This window comes from Cavia porcellus, unplaced genomic scaffold (assembly GCF_034190915.1).
Source record: "Cavia porcellus strain 051 isolate PalLab524CR breed Dunkin Hartley unplaced genomic scaffold, mCavPor4.1 scaffold_6, whole genome shotgun sequence".
NCBI classification, from domain to species: Eukaryota; Metazoa; Chordata; class Mammalia; order Rodentia; family Caviidae; genus Cavia; species Cavia porcellus.
In genome coordinates, this window is record NW_026947489.1 from 75,365,436 (window position 1) to 75,383,356 (window position 17,921).

The following is a 17,921-nucleotide window of genomic DNA, read 5'->3' on the forward strand; positions in this document are numbered from 1 at the left end:
TTCCCTATTTATCTCTACATGGCTTCCCAGTTGCTGTGGTGCCCCCATACAGGGACTGAAGAGGCGATTCCCTGTCCTGCATACTGTTGACTTTTCCCAATCCTTCCACAGCCTCCTTTGTTCCAGTTCCACTCTCTGTTCTCTCCCATGGCCTGCTTGAGGGAGGAGTGGGGTGGGGTGCTGTGGGCTGACTCTCTTTCCTGCCACTGCTGTGGAGACAGCCAGTCCTACTTCAGTCTCGTCTGCTGCAGAGGAAATACCAGCTTTCCACTCATTGTGGTGTTGGGGTGCATGGCTACTTAAATTCTCTAATGCTGCTTGTCCAGAGCAAGAGGGATCCTTCTATTCACACACTACCTTCACCTCTGCTGCCACTACCACCACAGTGCTGCCACCAACTCCACGTTGGTCCCCTACCTTGGTGATTCACTGCTTCTGCCCACGACAGTGGAAATAGCCCAAGGCTGATTGGCCCCACTTCAGTCTCCTCTCCACCTGTGGAGTCTCAAAGCTGTCTAAATCCTCCATGTGTGTGTGTCCCTCCCTCAAATCACTTGTTGCAGGGCAGGAAGGGTCATATACCTCCTCTGCTACAGTCTCTAACCTTGTTGAAACTTATGCTTTTTAAAATTATGAAACACAATTACACATCCTTGCATAGCAGAGTTGAAAGTGATTCATTTTAGGAAAAACATTAAGAAAGTTAAACTCTTAGCATAATTATCAATCACTTATTTATTATTACTATTGCAACTGTCAGTGATGGGATGTTGTAAGATTTTACATTCTAGTGCTCTGTGCTATGTTCTAGCAGTTAAATACACTCTGTTTAACTCCTTACAAGAAGGAAACACTTCTTCAAATATGTGTTTTAGGAAATCTTTCCTATTTTTGAGGAAAAATGACATTGCAGCTTATGCAGAAATTTTGGAAAGGCCCTCTCTACTATACAAAAATCAATGGCTCTCTATTGAATTAGAATAAATGTTTTAAACTTATTTTATTGCTGTTTTTGGAAAAATTTTGTTATTTAAATTTTTTCTATATCTCTTTATGCTCTTCTAATATTGAACCTTACAGAGTATTTTGAAAACCTCAAGCAGTTTCATTGAAAAACGATGTAGAAGATGAATTTCTTCTCATAGGTCCTGCTTTCTATAATTCATTAATTAACAATATGTTTGAACATCCACTATGTACTTAGCACTCTGCAAGGTGTCTGGAGGATACTATACAAGCCTTGTATGATGTTTTTAAAGAGCGTAAAATCCACTTAAACTTATAATCTCCAAAAAATACAGAAATGGCTGTGGTAGTGTCATCTCACTACCTGAACCAGGTTTTTTCAGAAGATTAAAAGTAGTGACTCTAAGTAAATGGGTACAGAGTCACCACTAAGAGGCAGTGGTTAAGAAATAAAGACTGAGAGGTAAGATCGGAGAGAAGAGGGCATCCCATACCTGGCAAAGCTCAGATTTGAAATGTGGGTGATCAGAAAGAAATAGTGGACTTTGGAAGATGAGATGACACACAGAACATGACTCCCAAAATCAATGGCGGTGTAGAGAGCACTGAGCCAAGGAAAAGCGCAGGGTTCAAAGGCTGGTGCAGGAGTCTGTGGAGACAACTGGAACATGGTTGGGAGGAAGCTATCTGCACGAGAGAGGCAGATGGATATAGGTGAGGTCAACAGAATGCTCTGAAGGACCAGATTTGCTGGATTTGGAAAAGAATTGGATACAACATGGCTGGAAGCTATTTTATTGGGAAATATTCTCAGGCATCTGAAGGGCTCCCTGCTGGCCCCCTCAAAGAGTTAATAAGCAGGGCTGTGAGCTCCATTTTTCTGATCCTCTGACTTCTTTACCAGGAAGCTTCTGAAGGGCTGACAGAATAAACCTGACAGTGCACACTGTATAGGTAATGAATGTCTTCTACTGAGTGCTTTTCTCTGAATGAGTGTAGTTTCTCCCTCATGGTAAAGTCTCATCTCGTCCCCCTTAGGAGTCAGTCACTGCACCTTTACCAAAGATCTACACAAACATATTAATCAGGTGTACAATAAGTCAATGTATTAAGCCCTGAAAATTAACCTACAAGTTTCTAATACTTCTTTCGATGAGCTAAGACACATGCTCATGTGTTTGGTGTAGTGATTGTGAGAATCAGATCACTCTTGGCACATGAATGTGTTGAGCCTAAGCATGGGCCAGTCAGGAAGGGGACAGTGGTTTGGGAGTCAGTATGTGATCATTTTGGTTCAAAGCAGAGGCTTCCAAAAGTTTCTGGTAAATACCAGCACCGTGGTTCTAGAGTTTGTCAAATTCCATTTTAACTTCACAGTCCCAGACTTATTTCTTAAAGTACAATGTTATAAAAACAGGACCCCATACATTAGGGCAAATATAGTTTCTTTAATATATGTGCAGCCACATTGAGCACAAATAGGGTTTATTTAAAAAGGGGCTACACTTTTGTTTCATCAACATTTTAAGTATACCGAGTGTCATTAAATAAAATCAGTTCATCTGTCGTTTCCTGACCCACATAATTTCTACCCGATTGGCTTGAATGTATTTTCTATCAACAACTCACATACACTTTTACTTAAGCATTATCCTTTTTCTTCAATCCAAGTAAAATCATATTCTATTCTGATCAACACTTGCTTCTTTGCTCTCATCCTTAGATAAAATCTCTGAACTTGTCTTCTATCTACATCTAAACTTTTACCATGAGAATGTCGGGGGATGCTCAGGAGGGATGCACATTTTGATACTGCGGAATCAGTCTGCTCATCATGGAAGCCTCCTCCCTGTCAGCACCCTCTCCAAGGCTCCCTGGACCTCAGAGTGCTGCAGGCTGTAGATGCCTGAGTGCAGCATGTGACTGAGAATAGACGTAAAGATGCAATCCTTTTGTCTTTCTCTGAGGCAGAGACTAAGCCCAGGCTGTGCTCTGTTAATGAGCTACATTCCAGCCCTTTTTAATATTTTATCTTGCAGCAGGGCCTTGTTGAGTTCCTGACCTAACAGCTCAGACTTATGATACCTTAGCCTCCTTGGTATAGAGATTACACATGTGTTTCACCACATCTGGATTTCTTTGCATTTTCATTTAATTTTTTAAAAAAAGAGAAAATAAATTAAAACCATTTCAAAACAGACTAGTAGGACACTAACTATTAATATATTGTTTATTATTGTCTACACAGTAGTTATCCAGATTACAAGATATAGGCATGAAATAACGTCCAGACAATATCAGTACAATTTTTTCTATTCCATAAACTAAGAGAAAATAGCTGTAAAACTATTTTAATCCTCTTCCACTTTATTTATTCATTTATTTATTTATTTTTACTTCCTAGATACATGATTTCTGGGATAACAAAATATGTTAAGAGAATAAAAATATATATTCTCCAGTTGTAATTTTCAGAGAACTACAATAATGTCCAAATGGAAAGATATTAGAACAGCAAATGTAAGAAGACAGACTTACCATGTGCTTGGAGTATCAGACATATGTATATGTTCACAAGACTGCTCAATATTTACATTGGTATTGGGAAATCAGGGTTCATCAGAGAAAATAAAATCATTGACATGAATGAGAAAATTCAGGGTTCATTTATTAAACGTACTAAAATTTTGGAAATCTACAAATTATTACTACTTAAAGTGGTATTTGTATATTCTTCACTCCATAGTATTCTTCAGTTTTCAGGTTAGACTCCAAGAAAAAGGTCATTTCCTCTAACAATAACGCTGAAGGATTCTCAGTGAAAATGTTACGTAGCATTAGTTAACACTGGTTTAGCACTTTGTTAAAACTGATTTCTCTATGGGAAGAAATTGAGCTTTTCTCTATACCTATGTGTCAAGTGCAGTGCTGGGCATGAGTAGGACATCAGTTAGCATTCTTTGGTGAATGAATAAATAAAAAGAATACATAGATGGACAGATGGATGGACAGAGGGATAGACATAGATTTAAATAGTTTGGGGGTATTGGCAATATTCTTGTTTTTCAGTTTTTTAAACCATTCTAACTGCTAAATGTTCCAGCTTTCATAACAAGGGGTACAAATTCTATTAAGGCACATGTATTACCAGACAGATTTTTGCTATACCTAAACAAAGAAATATATGGGAGATAACAATTATAATATTGAATTCTAGATGAAATTTCCCCAAGGGTGAGAGTCAACTGAAGCCAATACGGGCAAGCAACTTAACCTCTATAAGATTCCCTTTTCTGTGAAGCATGGTGACACATGAAGGTCATAGCAGCACTTGGGAGGCTGACGCAGGAGGATACACGTGAGTTTGAGACCAGCCTGGGGTACAAAGTGAGCTCCAGGCCAGACTGAACGGCATAGAGAGACCCTGTATCAAAAGCAGGCAGACAAAAACAAAATAAAAAAAACTTAGTTTTCCTCAACTATAATTTTCAAATCTTCTTCTACTTAAGGTTAAGAGGATTAAAGGAGTTAACAGAAGAGGGAACTGCAAATAGTAATCACAGTGCAAGGGATACCTGTCGTATTATTTCACACTTTTGTTTGTAAGTCAGTTCGTAACCCCACAACAAAAAATTAAACTCTTCTGATACTGGTCACAGTAATTCTTGGAAGCAATATGGAGGCATTGAATCTGCAAAGTCAGAGAACACAAGTCTCACAGACTACTTCCCTATGAGCATCTTCTTCAAGGCACCCTGCACATCAGGATTCCTCAGGCTGTAGATGAGTGGGTTCAGCATGGGGCTGATGACAGTGTTGAAGATGCCAATGCCATTGTCCTTGTCTGAAGCATCCACTGAACCCAGCCTCATGTAGTTGAACAAGCCTGTCCCATAAAAGATGCTCACCACAGTGAGGTGGGAGCCACATGTGGAGAAGGCCTTCTTCCTGCCCACAGCTGAGTGGATTCTTAGGACTGCAGCCACCACATGGGCAGTGTGATGAGGACAAATGGGGTCATACCCATAAAGACTGCTTCTACATAAAGCAACTGTTCATTTAGCTAAATGCTGGAGCAGGAAGGCTGGAAGAGCTGAGGGAGGTCACAATAGAAGTGATTGATCACATTGGAGCCACAGAATTTCAGGCCAGACAAAGCAGCACTATGTGTAATGGCATTTCTGAGGGAAAAGACACATGAGAAGCCCACCAAAGGTTTCTGGATCCCCCAGCTCATGCAGGTGCTATAGGTGAGGAGCTGGCACATGGCCAGGTGGCAATCAAAGGCCATAACAGTCAGCAGGAAGCAGTCTGCCCCAGCCAGGAGGTGGAAGAAGAAGAGCTGTGACAGACAGGCTCTATAGGAGATGCTCTTGTCCTGGCACAGGAATTTCCTCAACACAGCAGGAACTGTGACAGTGATGCACCCAACATCCAGCAGGGACAGGTTCCCCAGGAAGAAGTACATGGGGCTGTGGAGTTTGGGCTCAGTGAGGATGGCAGCAAGGATGCTGAAATTGCCCCCAACAGTAGCTCCGTAAGCAAGAAGGAAGATGACAAAGAGGATGGGCTGTAGGGCTGGGGAATCTGTGAGGCCCAGCAGGACAAACTGGGTCACAAGGGAATCATTTGCCTGGACTCTCAGTTCCATGGCTCTACCACCAGCAACAGACTGAGTGATGTGCAAAGGTGCTTCCTGCCAAAAGTGAACAGGATATTAATAACAACTGGCAAGTTTAGCACCATCAGGAGAGGCCTGGAAGTTAGGACACATACACATTAAAGGTAAGAAAGGTAAATATTAAGGTGTAATAGGAAAAGAGTTGATAAACCTGACTCTCATGAATAAGAACATGGCACTGAAGAGATTCTTAACAGGTAGGAGAACTGATGCAAAATTCTTAATTTGAGAGTATATGGGACATTTGGAGGTTAGAGGAAAAGATGATTTTCTGAAACCAAGTTGCAGGAAGGGAATTACAAGTCTTTGTATTGGCCATCATCTGGGTATACAGCATTGCAGAGGAGAAAATGTTCTTCAGGAGAAGGGTGAGATATTTTTCTACCAATCTTGGTCCCCATGAGGAGTCACACACGTATCATCATGCAGTCATCTGCGGTTATCCTTAATGGGCTGGTTCCAGAAATCCTCTATATTGTATTCTGTGGAAATTCAAATTCTGTGCTTTATATGACACAGTGTAGTCACATAACCTGTGTATTTCAATTCCCTTAAAATTATCTTTACAATAATTATAATACCCATTGTACACAGTGCGGGAATGAGAATCATCCTTAAGCCAGTGTATTTATTCTAATAAAATAAACTGTGTTCCACAGTAGTCTCTGGCTAAATGATTAACACTAAGTCACTGGCAACTAACCTATCTCAGACGGACAAAAAGAATAAAATTGGAGATCCCCAAGGACAAAAGCTGTGAGTGGAGGAAGGCATTTTTGGATGAATAATGCCCTGGGTAGAGAACTGGTGAACAACCCTCCAAGCACGAACCTTTCTTGCATGGACAGTCCTCTTACCACTACTTCAAAGGCAGTATTTTCAGAGCTGAACTCTTCTTTAACCTGACATTCTTTAATCTGACCGCCCCTATGTTGAACTTCTTAACCCCAGCCAAGCCGCTTTAAGTGGGGCTTGAAAACTAATTCTTCACTCTCTTCACCCTCCCTCCACTCTCACAATGCTCAGTGCCTCAGTGTCACTGCAGTGTTCAGGGTGAAAGAGAAAATCTCTCCCCAAAGGAGGAGTAAATGGATGGTGACCAAGATGTGAATTTGCAGCTAGGAAGTGGGAGTGGCACTCAGCCAGGTAAGGGAACCGGATCTTGTTAATTAGAGGATCAATCACGTTCATCCACTGGCCCCACATAGGCGAGACTGTATGAATCAATAAACCTAACAAAGCTGCACACTGTGCAGGTAATGTGTCTGGCTTACTGACTGCTCTTCCCTGGAATGGTGTAGTTTCTCCCTCAAGTGAAAGTCCATCTCTTCTCCATTAATAGTCACTGCACCGTTGCTAATGATATACACAAACATATTAATCAGATGATCAATAGGTCAATGGATTAGGCCATTAAAATTAAAACTTGCTGGTTTTTGATGCTTCTTCTGATGACCTACGAAATATCTTCATGTATTTGGTGTAGTGATTGTGTGAGTCAGCTCATGCTTGGCACATGAGCATGTTGAGCCTAAGCATGGGTCAGTCAGGAAGGGCACATTGGTGTGGGAGTTGGTATGTGACAATTTTGGTTCAAGTAGATGCTTCCAAATTCTTTGTGGTAAGTTCCAGCACCGTGGGTTCTAGACTTTGCCAAATTCCATTTTAACCTCACAGTCGTAGACTTACTTCTTAAAGTACAAGATTATAAATTCCAGCCCCATAAAGTATTCCACATACAGTTTATTTAATATATGTGTTGACACAGTGAGCACAAATGTTGTTTATTTGAAATGGGGCTACACTTTTGTTTCATCAACATTTTAAGTATACCAGCTGAGAGTCATTAAATAAATTCAGTTCACCTCTCATTTCCTGATCCACATAATTTCTACCCATTTTTCTTGAATGTATTTTCTATCAACAACTCACATTCAATTTTACTTAAGCTTTATCCTTTTTCTTCAACCCAAGTAAAATCATAGTGTATTCTGACACATACTTGCTTCTTTGCTGTCATCCTTAGGTAAAATCTCCAAACTTGTCTTCTGTCTACATCTAAACTTTTACCATGAGAATATCAAGGGGAAGGGGGCCCGCAGGAGGGATGCACATTTTGATACCGTGGAGTCAGTCTGCTCTCCATGGAAGTCTCTTCCCTGTCAGCACCATCTCCAAAGAGCCCTGTAGCTCAGAGTGCTGCAGGTTGTAGATGCCTGAGTTCAGTATGTGACTGAGTATAGTTGTAAAGACTGCAATCCTTTTGTCTTTCTCTGAGGCTGAGACTAAGACCAGGCTGTGTTCTGTCAATGAACTACATTCCAGTCCTTTTTAATATTTTATTTTGAGGCAGGGTCTTATTTGCCTTCTTAACTGAAAGCTCAGATCTGTGATACTACTACGTTTGCCTACTTGGGACAAAGATTACAGATGTGTTTCACCACAGCGGGATTTTTTGTATTTTCTTTTAATTTTGAAAAGAAAAAAGTGAAAATAATAATAAAGCAGGGCTAAAAAACAGACTAAAAAGACACTCAAAAATAATATATTGCATATCGTTGTCTAAACAAAAGTCATTCAGAATAAAATATAGGCATGAAATAACGTTCAGACAATATCAGTACAACTTGTTCTTTTCAAAGAACAAAGCAAAATTAGCCATGTTATTATTTAAATACTCTTGCACTTTATTCATTCATTTATTTGTTTGTTTATTTTAGCTTCCTAGATGCATGATTTCTGGGGTGGCAAAAGATTTTTTTTTCTTATTTTTTTTTTTTATTTAAGAGGAAAAAGAGAAAAACACAAAACAAACCAAAGCGGCGTAAGGGTACACGCAATACAGAACTACAAAACAAAACAAAACAAAACAAAACAAAAAACCATAACAGTAAGAAATTACCTGCTAGTAGATTACACACTATTTTCTTGAAAATAGTTCCTCAAATCACAGTATCAAAGAACACAAGGTGGACATTCAAACAGGGAGACTGCAAACAGCTGTGTTCAATGTTCCAAAAACATTGATAAAGTCAGCTATTTAACACCCCCAAACACACTTGCTGTTATATCCGTTAGAGCTCCTTTTCTTTTTTTTTTTCCCCTCTCTTTTTTACAACAAAATTTACACATCTTGGATTTTATTACTCCTTAGTGCTTATTACTTTCTTTGGGGGGGGGGGAAGAATACAGTCAAATATGGCAAAACAAAGCTGTCAGTCAATACCAAGGATAGACGTAGCACATGGTGTAGAACAGAGTACAAGTTTATCAACAATGGTTATCAACGTTGTCCCTTGTTTCCTTAAAAAGAATTGTCTATCTTATTAGATATTATAAAGTTGGACAAAACAGTAGAGAACAAGACCAATAAAACTTAGGCATTGTAAACATTACAGGACTTCCAAAGAAGACAATAGTCAAACCAGAATGGGTATCTTAGTGAATCTTATTGTCTTCGAAGTAGTTGCCTATGTCTTCAAACTTGATACTATCATATAGAATGGAACAGAGTCTAATCAGTCAAAACAAGATCGTGGGAGTACTACAGGACTTCAAAACAAGTTAATAGGAAATCGAAAAGAGTTACTATTTATATATCCTAATTTTTTTGAATTTTTTCTTTAATTAAGACAAACATAAGAAATGACTAAATAGTTTTTTTTGAAACAATAAGGGGGAGATTGAGATAAAACAGGACATAACAATATAACAATAGAGGTCACAGCATGACTGTTTCAACAACCTAGTACTTCACCACCTTATAACCTGACTTAATAGTAGTTACCATAGTGTCTTTTTCCTTGAAATATTTGGGTAAAACTTCATATACTCTAGCTTCAAATATTTTCATATCAAGAAGCCCAGAATAAAGCCTTTCTAATTAATGAGTGAAAACTTTATAAGGCTTCAAGGCCACCTAATGGGGAATCATGATTACCACATATTTTTATATATTTGTATCATTACTTACATTAGGGAAACTATTCGGTATTCACACATGCGAGATTGATTTATTTCACTTATGAGTATGGTCTCAAGCTGTGCCCATTTATTGATAAATATCTCAATGTGATCCTTCTTTATAGCTGAATAATACTCCATTGTATAGAAATACCACCACTTTTTTATCCATTCCTCAGTTGATGGGCACTTGGGTTGTTTCCAAGATCTGGCGATTACAAATTGTGCTGCTATAAACATAGGTGCACATATATCACTGTGGTATGATGCTTTCAGTTCTTCTGGGAATATGCCTAGAAGTGGAATAGCTGGAATAAATGGGATTTCCAGTCCCAACTTTTTGAGAAATCTCCAGACAGATCTCCACAAAGGCTGTACCAGTCTACACTCCCACCAGCAGTGCAGGAGAGTTCCTTTTTCCCCACAGCCTCTCCAGCATTTGTTGTCGGTTTTCTTGATCCTGGCCATTCTTTCAGGAGTGAGATGGTATCTCAGTGTGGTTTTAATTTGCATTTCTCTAATGACCAATGATGATGAGCATTTTTTCATGTATTTATTTGCCATTTGCTTTTCTTCATCTGAGAATTGCATATTCATCTCAGATGCCCATTTTTGGATTGGATCTTTGAATTTCGGAGGTCTGAGTTTCTTTAATTCTTTGTATGTTTTAGACAAGAGGCCCTTGTCTGAGAGAGAGTTCACTAAAATCTTTTCCCAGTTTGTGGGTTTTCTTTTCACTATGCTGGAGATTTCTTTTGACATGCAGAAACTTTTTAATAAGAAGTGGTCCCAGTTATTGATTCTGGGAAGTATTTCCCGTGCGGTTTGAGTCCTGTTCATGAATTCTTTACCTACTCCTATGTCTCCAAGGTTTCTACCTATTTTGTCTTCCAATAGATTTAGTGTTTCTGTTTTAATATTCAGATCTTTGACCCATTTACATTTTAATTTAGTACATGGTGATAGACATGGGTCTAGCTTTAGTTTTCGGCAAATGGAGAGCCAGTTTTTCCAGCACCATTTATTAAAGAGACTGTCGTTCTTCCAGTGAACCTGCTTGGCTCCTTTATCAAAAATAAGGTGGTTGAGTGTGTTCGTAGTTGTGGTTGTATCTTCTAATCTATTCCACTGATCTTCAGCTCTGTTTTGATTCCAATACCATGTTGATTTTACTACTGTTGCTTTGTAGTATAACTTCAAGTCAGGGATTGTGATGCCTCCTGCTTTGTCTTTGCTGCTTAGAATTGCCTTTGCGATTCTAGGTCTCTTCTGGTTCCAGATGAAATTTAGGAGTGATTTCTCTAGATCTATAAGGTATGTTGATGGTATTTCTATTGGGATTGCATTGAATCTGTATAAGAGTTTTGGGAGAATGGCCATTTTCACAATGTTTGTTCTTCCTATCCATGAGCAAGGGATGTCTTTCCATTTTCTGAGATCATCTTCAATTTCCTTTTTCAGTGTATTATAATTTTCACTGTATAAGTCTTTCACTTCTTTCGTAAGAGTAATTCCTAAATATTTCATTTTTTTGCTTGCTAATGTGAATAGTCCAGTTTCTCTTATTTCCCTCTCTGTAATTTTGTTGTTCGTGTATAGGAATGCTATTGATTTCTGAGTATTGATTTTGTATCCAGCCACATTACTGAATTTATTTATTGTATCTAAGAGTATTTCAATGGAGTTTAGGGGGTCTTCTATGTAGAGTATCATGTCATCTGCAAACAATGATAATTTAACTTCTTCTTTACCTATCTTTACCCCTTTTATTTCTCTTTCTTGCCTAATTGCTCTGGCTAGTACTTCCAGTACTATATTAAATAGGAGTGGTGATAAAGGACATCCTTGTCTTGTACCCGATTTTAAAGTAAAGGCTTTCAATTTTTGGCCATTTAGTATGATGCTGGCTGTTGGTTTGTCATAAATGGCCTTTATTATATTGAGGTAAAGACCATTTATTCCAATTTTCTGTAAAGTTCTTATCATGAATAAGTGTTGGACCTTATCGAAGGCTTTTTCTGCATCTATAGAGATGATCATGTGATTCTTATTTTTGGCTTTATTGATATGGTGGATTACATTTATTGATTTGCGTATGTTGAACCATCCTTGCATTCCTGGGATGAATCCCACCTGGTCATGGTGTATAATCTTCTTGATGATTTGCTGGATCCTATTTGCCAATATTTTATTGAGGATTTTTGCATCTGTGTTCATTAGGGAGATTGGTCTATAGTTCTCTTTTATAGTTGGGTCTTTCTCAGGTTTTGGTACTAGAGTAATATTTGCTTCCAGGGATGACTTAGGAAGGATTGCTTCCCTTTCAATTTCATTGAATAGTTTGAGGAGTGTCGGCATTAGGTCTTCTTTATATTTCTTGTAGAATTCTGCAGTGAATCCATCTGGGCCTGGGCTCTTCTTGGTGGGCAAGGACCCAATTACATTCTCAATTTCATTAGCAGAGATTGGGTTATTCAACAGTTTTATATCCTCTTGATCTAGCTTTGGTACTTCATATGCTTCTAAGAATCTGTCTATTTCTTCTGTGTTATCAAACTTTTGAGAGTAGAGGTTTTCGAAATAGGTGTTGATGATCCTCTGTATTTCTATTGGGTCTGTAGTGATTTCTCCTTTTTCATTTCTTATTGCATGAATTTGAGCTTTTTCTTTCCTTTTTTTAATAAGGTTGGCTAGGGGCTTATCGATTTTATTTATTCTTTCAAAGAACCAACTCTTTGATTCGTTGATTCTTTGGATTGTTTTCTTAGTCTCTATTGCATTGATTTCTGCTCTGATTCTTATAATTTCCTCTCTTCTTTTGGCTTTGGGCTTTACTTGCTCTTCTTTTTCTAGCTGTTTGAGGTGTAGCATCAAGTTATTTACTTGTATTCGTTCTGTTTTCCTGATGTGGGAACTCAGTGCAATAAATTTTCCTCTCAGAACGGCTTTCATTGCATCCCACAGATTCCGGTAAGTTGTATCTGCATTTTCATTTTCTTTTAGGTATTGTTTAATTTCTTCTTTAATTTCTTCTGTGACCCACTGATTACTCAAGAGTGTGTTATTTAGTTTCCATGTGTTTGCGCAATTTTTGCAGTATCCTTTGTCATTAATTTCTAATTTCAGAGCGCTATGGTCTGATAATATGCAAGGGATGATTTCAACTCTTTTGCATTTGCTTAAATATGTTCTGTGAGCTAATATATGGTCTATTTTAGAAAATGATCCATGTACTGCTGAGAAGAATGTGTATTCTGATGTTGTTGGGTGGAACATTCTGTATATGTCTATCAAACCCATTTGTTCACAGGTGTGATTCAGTTCTGTTATTTCTTTGCTCATTTTCTGTCTGGTTGATCTGTCCCTTGGTGTCAGTGGTGTATTAAGGTCTCCTGTTACAATTGTGTTACTGATAATTTGAGTTTTCATTTCTGTTAATAATTGTTTTATATAACTGGGTGCTCTGGAGTTTGGTGCGTATATATTTAAGATAGTTATCTCTTCCTCTTGGAGTTTTCCCCTTACGAGTATGTAGTGACCTTCTTTGTCCTTTATGGTCATTGTTGGTTTAAAGTTCACGTTGTCTGCAAACAAAATGGCTACTCCTGCCTTTTTTGGATTCCTGCTGCATGAAGAATTGTTTTCCATCCTTTGACTTTCAGTCTGTGAGTATCTTTCTGGGTTAGATGGGTTTCCTGTAAACAGCATATGGTTGGATTTTGTTTCTTGATCCATTCTGCTAGTCTGTTTCTTTTGATTGGTGCATTGAGACCATTTACATTAATGGTTATTACTGTTAAATGCTGGTTAATTGTAGGAATGTTATCTCTCTGCTGTTGCATCTTTATCTTTCGGTTCTGTTTAATTATTTGCTTTGCTTAGTGGTTTTTTCCTTTGTGTATCTAAACTGTCTTTCAATATTTTTTGCAGGGTTGGTTTGGTGTTCATGAAGTTCTTCAGCTGTTCTTTGTCATGGAAGTATCGTATTGCACCATCTATTTTGAATGATAGTTTTGGTGGCAAAAGATTTTAAGAGAGTAAAAATATATGCCCTCCAGTTGCAATTCTCAGAAAACTACAGTAATGTCCAAATGGAAACATATTAGAAGAGCAAATTGAAGACAGGCTTACCTTGTGTGTAGAGTACCAGACATATGTATATGTTTTCCTGGCTGCTCAGTATTTACATTTGAATTTGGATATCAAGATTCATCAGGGAAGTCAAAATCATTAACATGAATGAGATAGCTCAGGGTTCATTTATTAGCAGTAGCAAAATTTTGCAAACTACAAATTACTACTACTTAAAGGGATATTTGTATATTCTTAACTCCACAGTATTTTTCAGTTTTAAAGTGAGACTCCAAGAAGAAAGTAATTTCCTTTAACAATAATGTTGAAGGATTCTCAATGAAAGTATTATGCAGTAGTAGTTAACATTGGTTTAGCACTTTGTTAAAACTGATCTCTCTGTGGGAAGAAATTGATCTGTTCCCTGTAACTATGTATCCAGTGCAGTGCTGGGCATGAGTAGGACATCAGTTAGCATTTGCTGATGAATAAATAAATAAAAAGAGTATACAGATGGACAGATGCATGGACAGAGGATCGAGAGACATAAATTTAAATAGTTTGGGGGTATTGGCAGTATTCTTGGTTTTCAGTGTTTGAAATCATTCTAAATTCTAAATATTACAGCATTTACAAAACAAGGTACAAATTCTAGTAAGGTACGTGTGATACTAGACAGTATTTTGCTATAGCTAAATAAAGAAATATATGGTCAATAACAATTATAATATTGCATTCTAGATGAAGCTTCACCCAGGGCTGAGAGAACTACCTAAGCCACTCAAGGCAAGCAACTTAACTTTTATAAGCTTATAATTAAATTTTCTGCCATGCATAGTGGCACACACCTGTCATCCCAGCACTTGAGAGGCTGAGGCAGGAGGATACATGTGAATTGGAGACCAACCTGGAGTACAAAGTGAGCTCCAGGCCAGACTGGACTGCATAGAGAGACACTGTTTCAAAATGAAACAGAAAAAACAAAACAAAAAGACTTAATTTTCCTCAACTATAATTTTCAAATCTTCTTCCACTTCATAGTTATGAGGATTGAGGAGTTAACAGAACAGGAAACTGCACATTGTAATCAAATTGCAAGGGATGCATACCGTATTTTTTAATACTTTTGTTTTTAAGTCAGTTCCTGACCCCACAACAAAAAACTAAACTCTTCTGATACTGGTCACAGTAATTCTTGGAAGCAATATGGAGGCATTGATTCTATAAGGTCAGGGAACACAAATCTCACAGACTACTTCCCCATGAGCATCTTCTTCAAGGCACCCTGCACATCAGGGTTCCTCAGGCTGTAGATGAGTGGGTTCAGCATGGGGCTGATGACAGTGTTGAAGATGCCAATGCCCTTGTCCTTGTCTGAAGCATCCACTGCACCCAGCTTCATGTAGCTGAAGAAGCCTGTCCCATAGAAGATGCTCACCACAGTGAGGTGGGAGCCACATGTGGAGAAGGCCTTCTTCCTGCCCTCAGCAGAGCGGATTCTCAGGACTGCAGCTACCACATGGGCATAAGACAGTGTGATGAGGACAAATGGTGCCACACCCATAAAGAATGCTGCTAAAAAAAGCAACTGTTCGTTTAGCTGGATGCTGGAGCATGAGAGCTGGAAGAGCTGAGGGAGGTCACAGTAGAAGTTATTGATCACATTGGAGCCACAGAAGTTCAGGGAAGACAAGGCAACTGTTTGAGTAACTGCATGAGCGAAGGAAAAGACACCTGACATGCTCACTGAGGCTTTCTGGATCCCCCAGCTCATGCGGGTGCTATAGGTGAGGGGCTGGCAGATGGCCAGGTAGCGGTCATAGGCCATGACAGTTAGCAGGAAGCAGTCTGTTCCTACCAGGAGGTGGAAGAAGAAGAGCTGTGATAGGCAGGCTCTATAGGGGATGCTCCTCTCCTTGGACAGGCATTGCCTCAACAGGGCAGGAACTGTGATGGTGATGCACCCAACATCCAGCAGGGACAGGTTCCCCAGGAAGAAGTACATGGGGGTGTGGAGTCTGGGCTTAGTGAGGATGGCAGCAAGAATGCTGAAATTGCCCCCGACAGTAGCTGCATAAGCAAGAAGGAAGATGACAAAGAGGATGGGCTGTAGGGCTGGGGAATCTGTTAGGCCCAGCAGGACAAACTGTGTTACACGTGAGTCATTTGCTGGGATTCTCAGTTTCATCTCTGTGGCACAAGCAGCAGACTGAGTGATGTGCAAAGGTGTTACCTGTGGCCAAAAGTGAACAGGATATTGATAACAACTGACAAGTCCAGCACCATCTGGAGAGGCCTGGAAGTTAGGACACATACACGTTAAGTGTAAGAAAGGTAAATATTAAGGCATAATAGGAAAAGTTTTGATGAATCTGACTCTCCTGAATAAGAACATGGCATTGGAGAGATTCTTAACAGGTAGGAGAACTGATGCAAAATTCTTAATTTGAGAATATATGAGACATTTAAAGGTTAGAAGAGAAGACGATTTTCTGAAACCAAGTTGCAGGAAGGGAATTACAAGTCTTAGTATTGGCCATCATCTGGGTATGCAGCATTGCAGAGGATGAAAAAGTTGTTCAGCAGAAGGGTGGTATATGTTTCTACCAATCTTGGTCCCCATGAGGAGTCACACACGTATTATCATGCAGTCATTTGCTGTTATCCTTAATGGGCTGGTTCCAGAAATCCTCTATATTGCATTCTGTGGAAATTCAAATTCTGTGCTTTACATGACACAGTGTAGTCACATAACCTGTGTACTTCAATTCCCTTAAAATTATCATTACCTTAATTACAACACACAGTGTATGCAGTGGGGGCCTTAACCAAGTGTATTTATTCTAATAAAATAAACTGTGATCCACAGTAGTCTCTGGCTGAATGATTAACACTAAGTCACTGGCAACTAACCTATCTCAGACGGACAAAAAGAATAAAATTGGAGATCTCCAAGGACAAAAGCTGTGAGTGGAAGAAGGCATTTCTGGATGAATAATGCCCTGGGTGGAGAAGTGGTCAACAACTCTCCAAGCACTAGCCTTTCTTGCATGGACAGTCCTCTTACCACTACTTCAAAGGCAGTATTTTCAGAGCTGAACTCTTCTTTAACCTGACATTCTTTAATCTGACAGTCCCTATGTTGAACTTCTTAACCCCAGCCAAGCCCCTTTAAGTGGGGCTTGAAAACTTATTCTTCACTCTCTTCTCCCTCCCTCCACTCTCACACTGCTCAGTGCCTCAGTGTCACTGCAGTGTTCATGGTGAAAGAGAAAATCTCTCCCCAAACAAGGAGTAAGTGGGTGGTGACCAAGATGTGAATTTGCAGCTAGGATTCTGGGAGTGGGACTCACCCAGGTAAGGGAACCTTGTTACGTACAGGATCAATCACATTCATCGACTGGCCCCACATAGGTGAGACTGTATGAATTCCAGACATAGACACAGACAGCGTGACTGGCATGATTTATATATTTTGGAGATTTTTCCACTCCCTGTTTTTATACCTTGGAGGCCTCAACAATGAATGCCCTCCGGGGGGAACTATAACAAGCTAAATTTCTGTTTTAGTCAAACACATAATGATGCTTAGTACTGTTCAAATATTTTGAAATTTCTTTAAACGTTTTAGAGTGTAATCCCCATAGATAGATATGACACCAGTTGTTCTTTTATTTTAATAAAGGTATTTTAAGCATTCAGGAGCCATTGTTCTAGTGGCCAGCACTGTGTAGAGTTCAAATGAATCCGAAGCATTTCACATTAGGTCTCAGTACATGGGAAAGAATTGAGTTTTGGTGTTTGAGGTTTGGGGTTTAGTCCAATGCAATGCTTCAGTGGAGTAAGGAAGAGGAGATAAGTAGTGATTTTTTAAAATTTTATTTAAAAGGAAAAAGAGAAAAAACAAAACAAAGTGGTGTAAGGATACAAGTAATACAGAACTACAAAAATAAAAAACAGTAAGAAATCACCAGTTAATAGATTATACATTATCATCTTAGAGATAGCTGCTCAAGTCACAGTATCAAAGCACACAAAGTGAACATTCAAACAGAGAGACTGCAAACAGTTGTGTTCAATGATACAACCAAAAACATTAATATGGTCACCTATTTAACACCCCTAAACACACTTGCAGTTGTATCCTTTAGTGTACTTTTTTCCCTCTCTCTTTTACAACAAAATTTACACATTTTGGGTTTTATTACTCCTTAGCTCTTATTACTTTTTTTTGGAAGAA

The 17,921-nt window shown here is 38.9% G+C and overlaps 1 protein-coding gene and 1 pseudogene across 1 annotated transcript; both read right to left on the reverse strand.

Annotated features, from left to right (window-relative positions):
* Window positions 1-4,688: 4,688 nt before the first annotated feature.
* On the reverse strand, window positions 4,689-5,617 carry LOC100735186 (putative olfactory receptor 3A4; annotated as a pseudogene).
* Window positions 5,618-14,933: 9,316 nt separating this feature from the next.
* LOC100732291 (putative olfactory receptor 3A4) lies at window positions 14,934-15,869 on the reverse strand. Its single transcript, XM_013152084.2, has one exon. It carries the CDS (start codon window positions 15,867-15,869, stop codon window positions 14,934-14,936), a length of 936 nt encoding a protein of 311 aa, XP_013007538.2.
* Window positions 15,870-17,921: the final 2,052 nt, after the last annotated feature.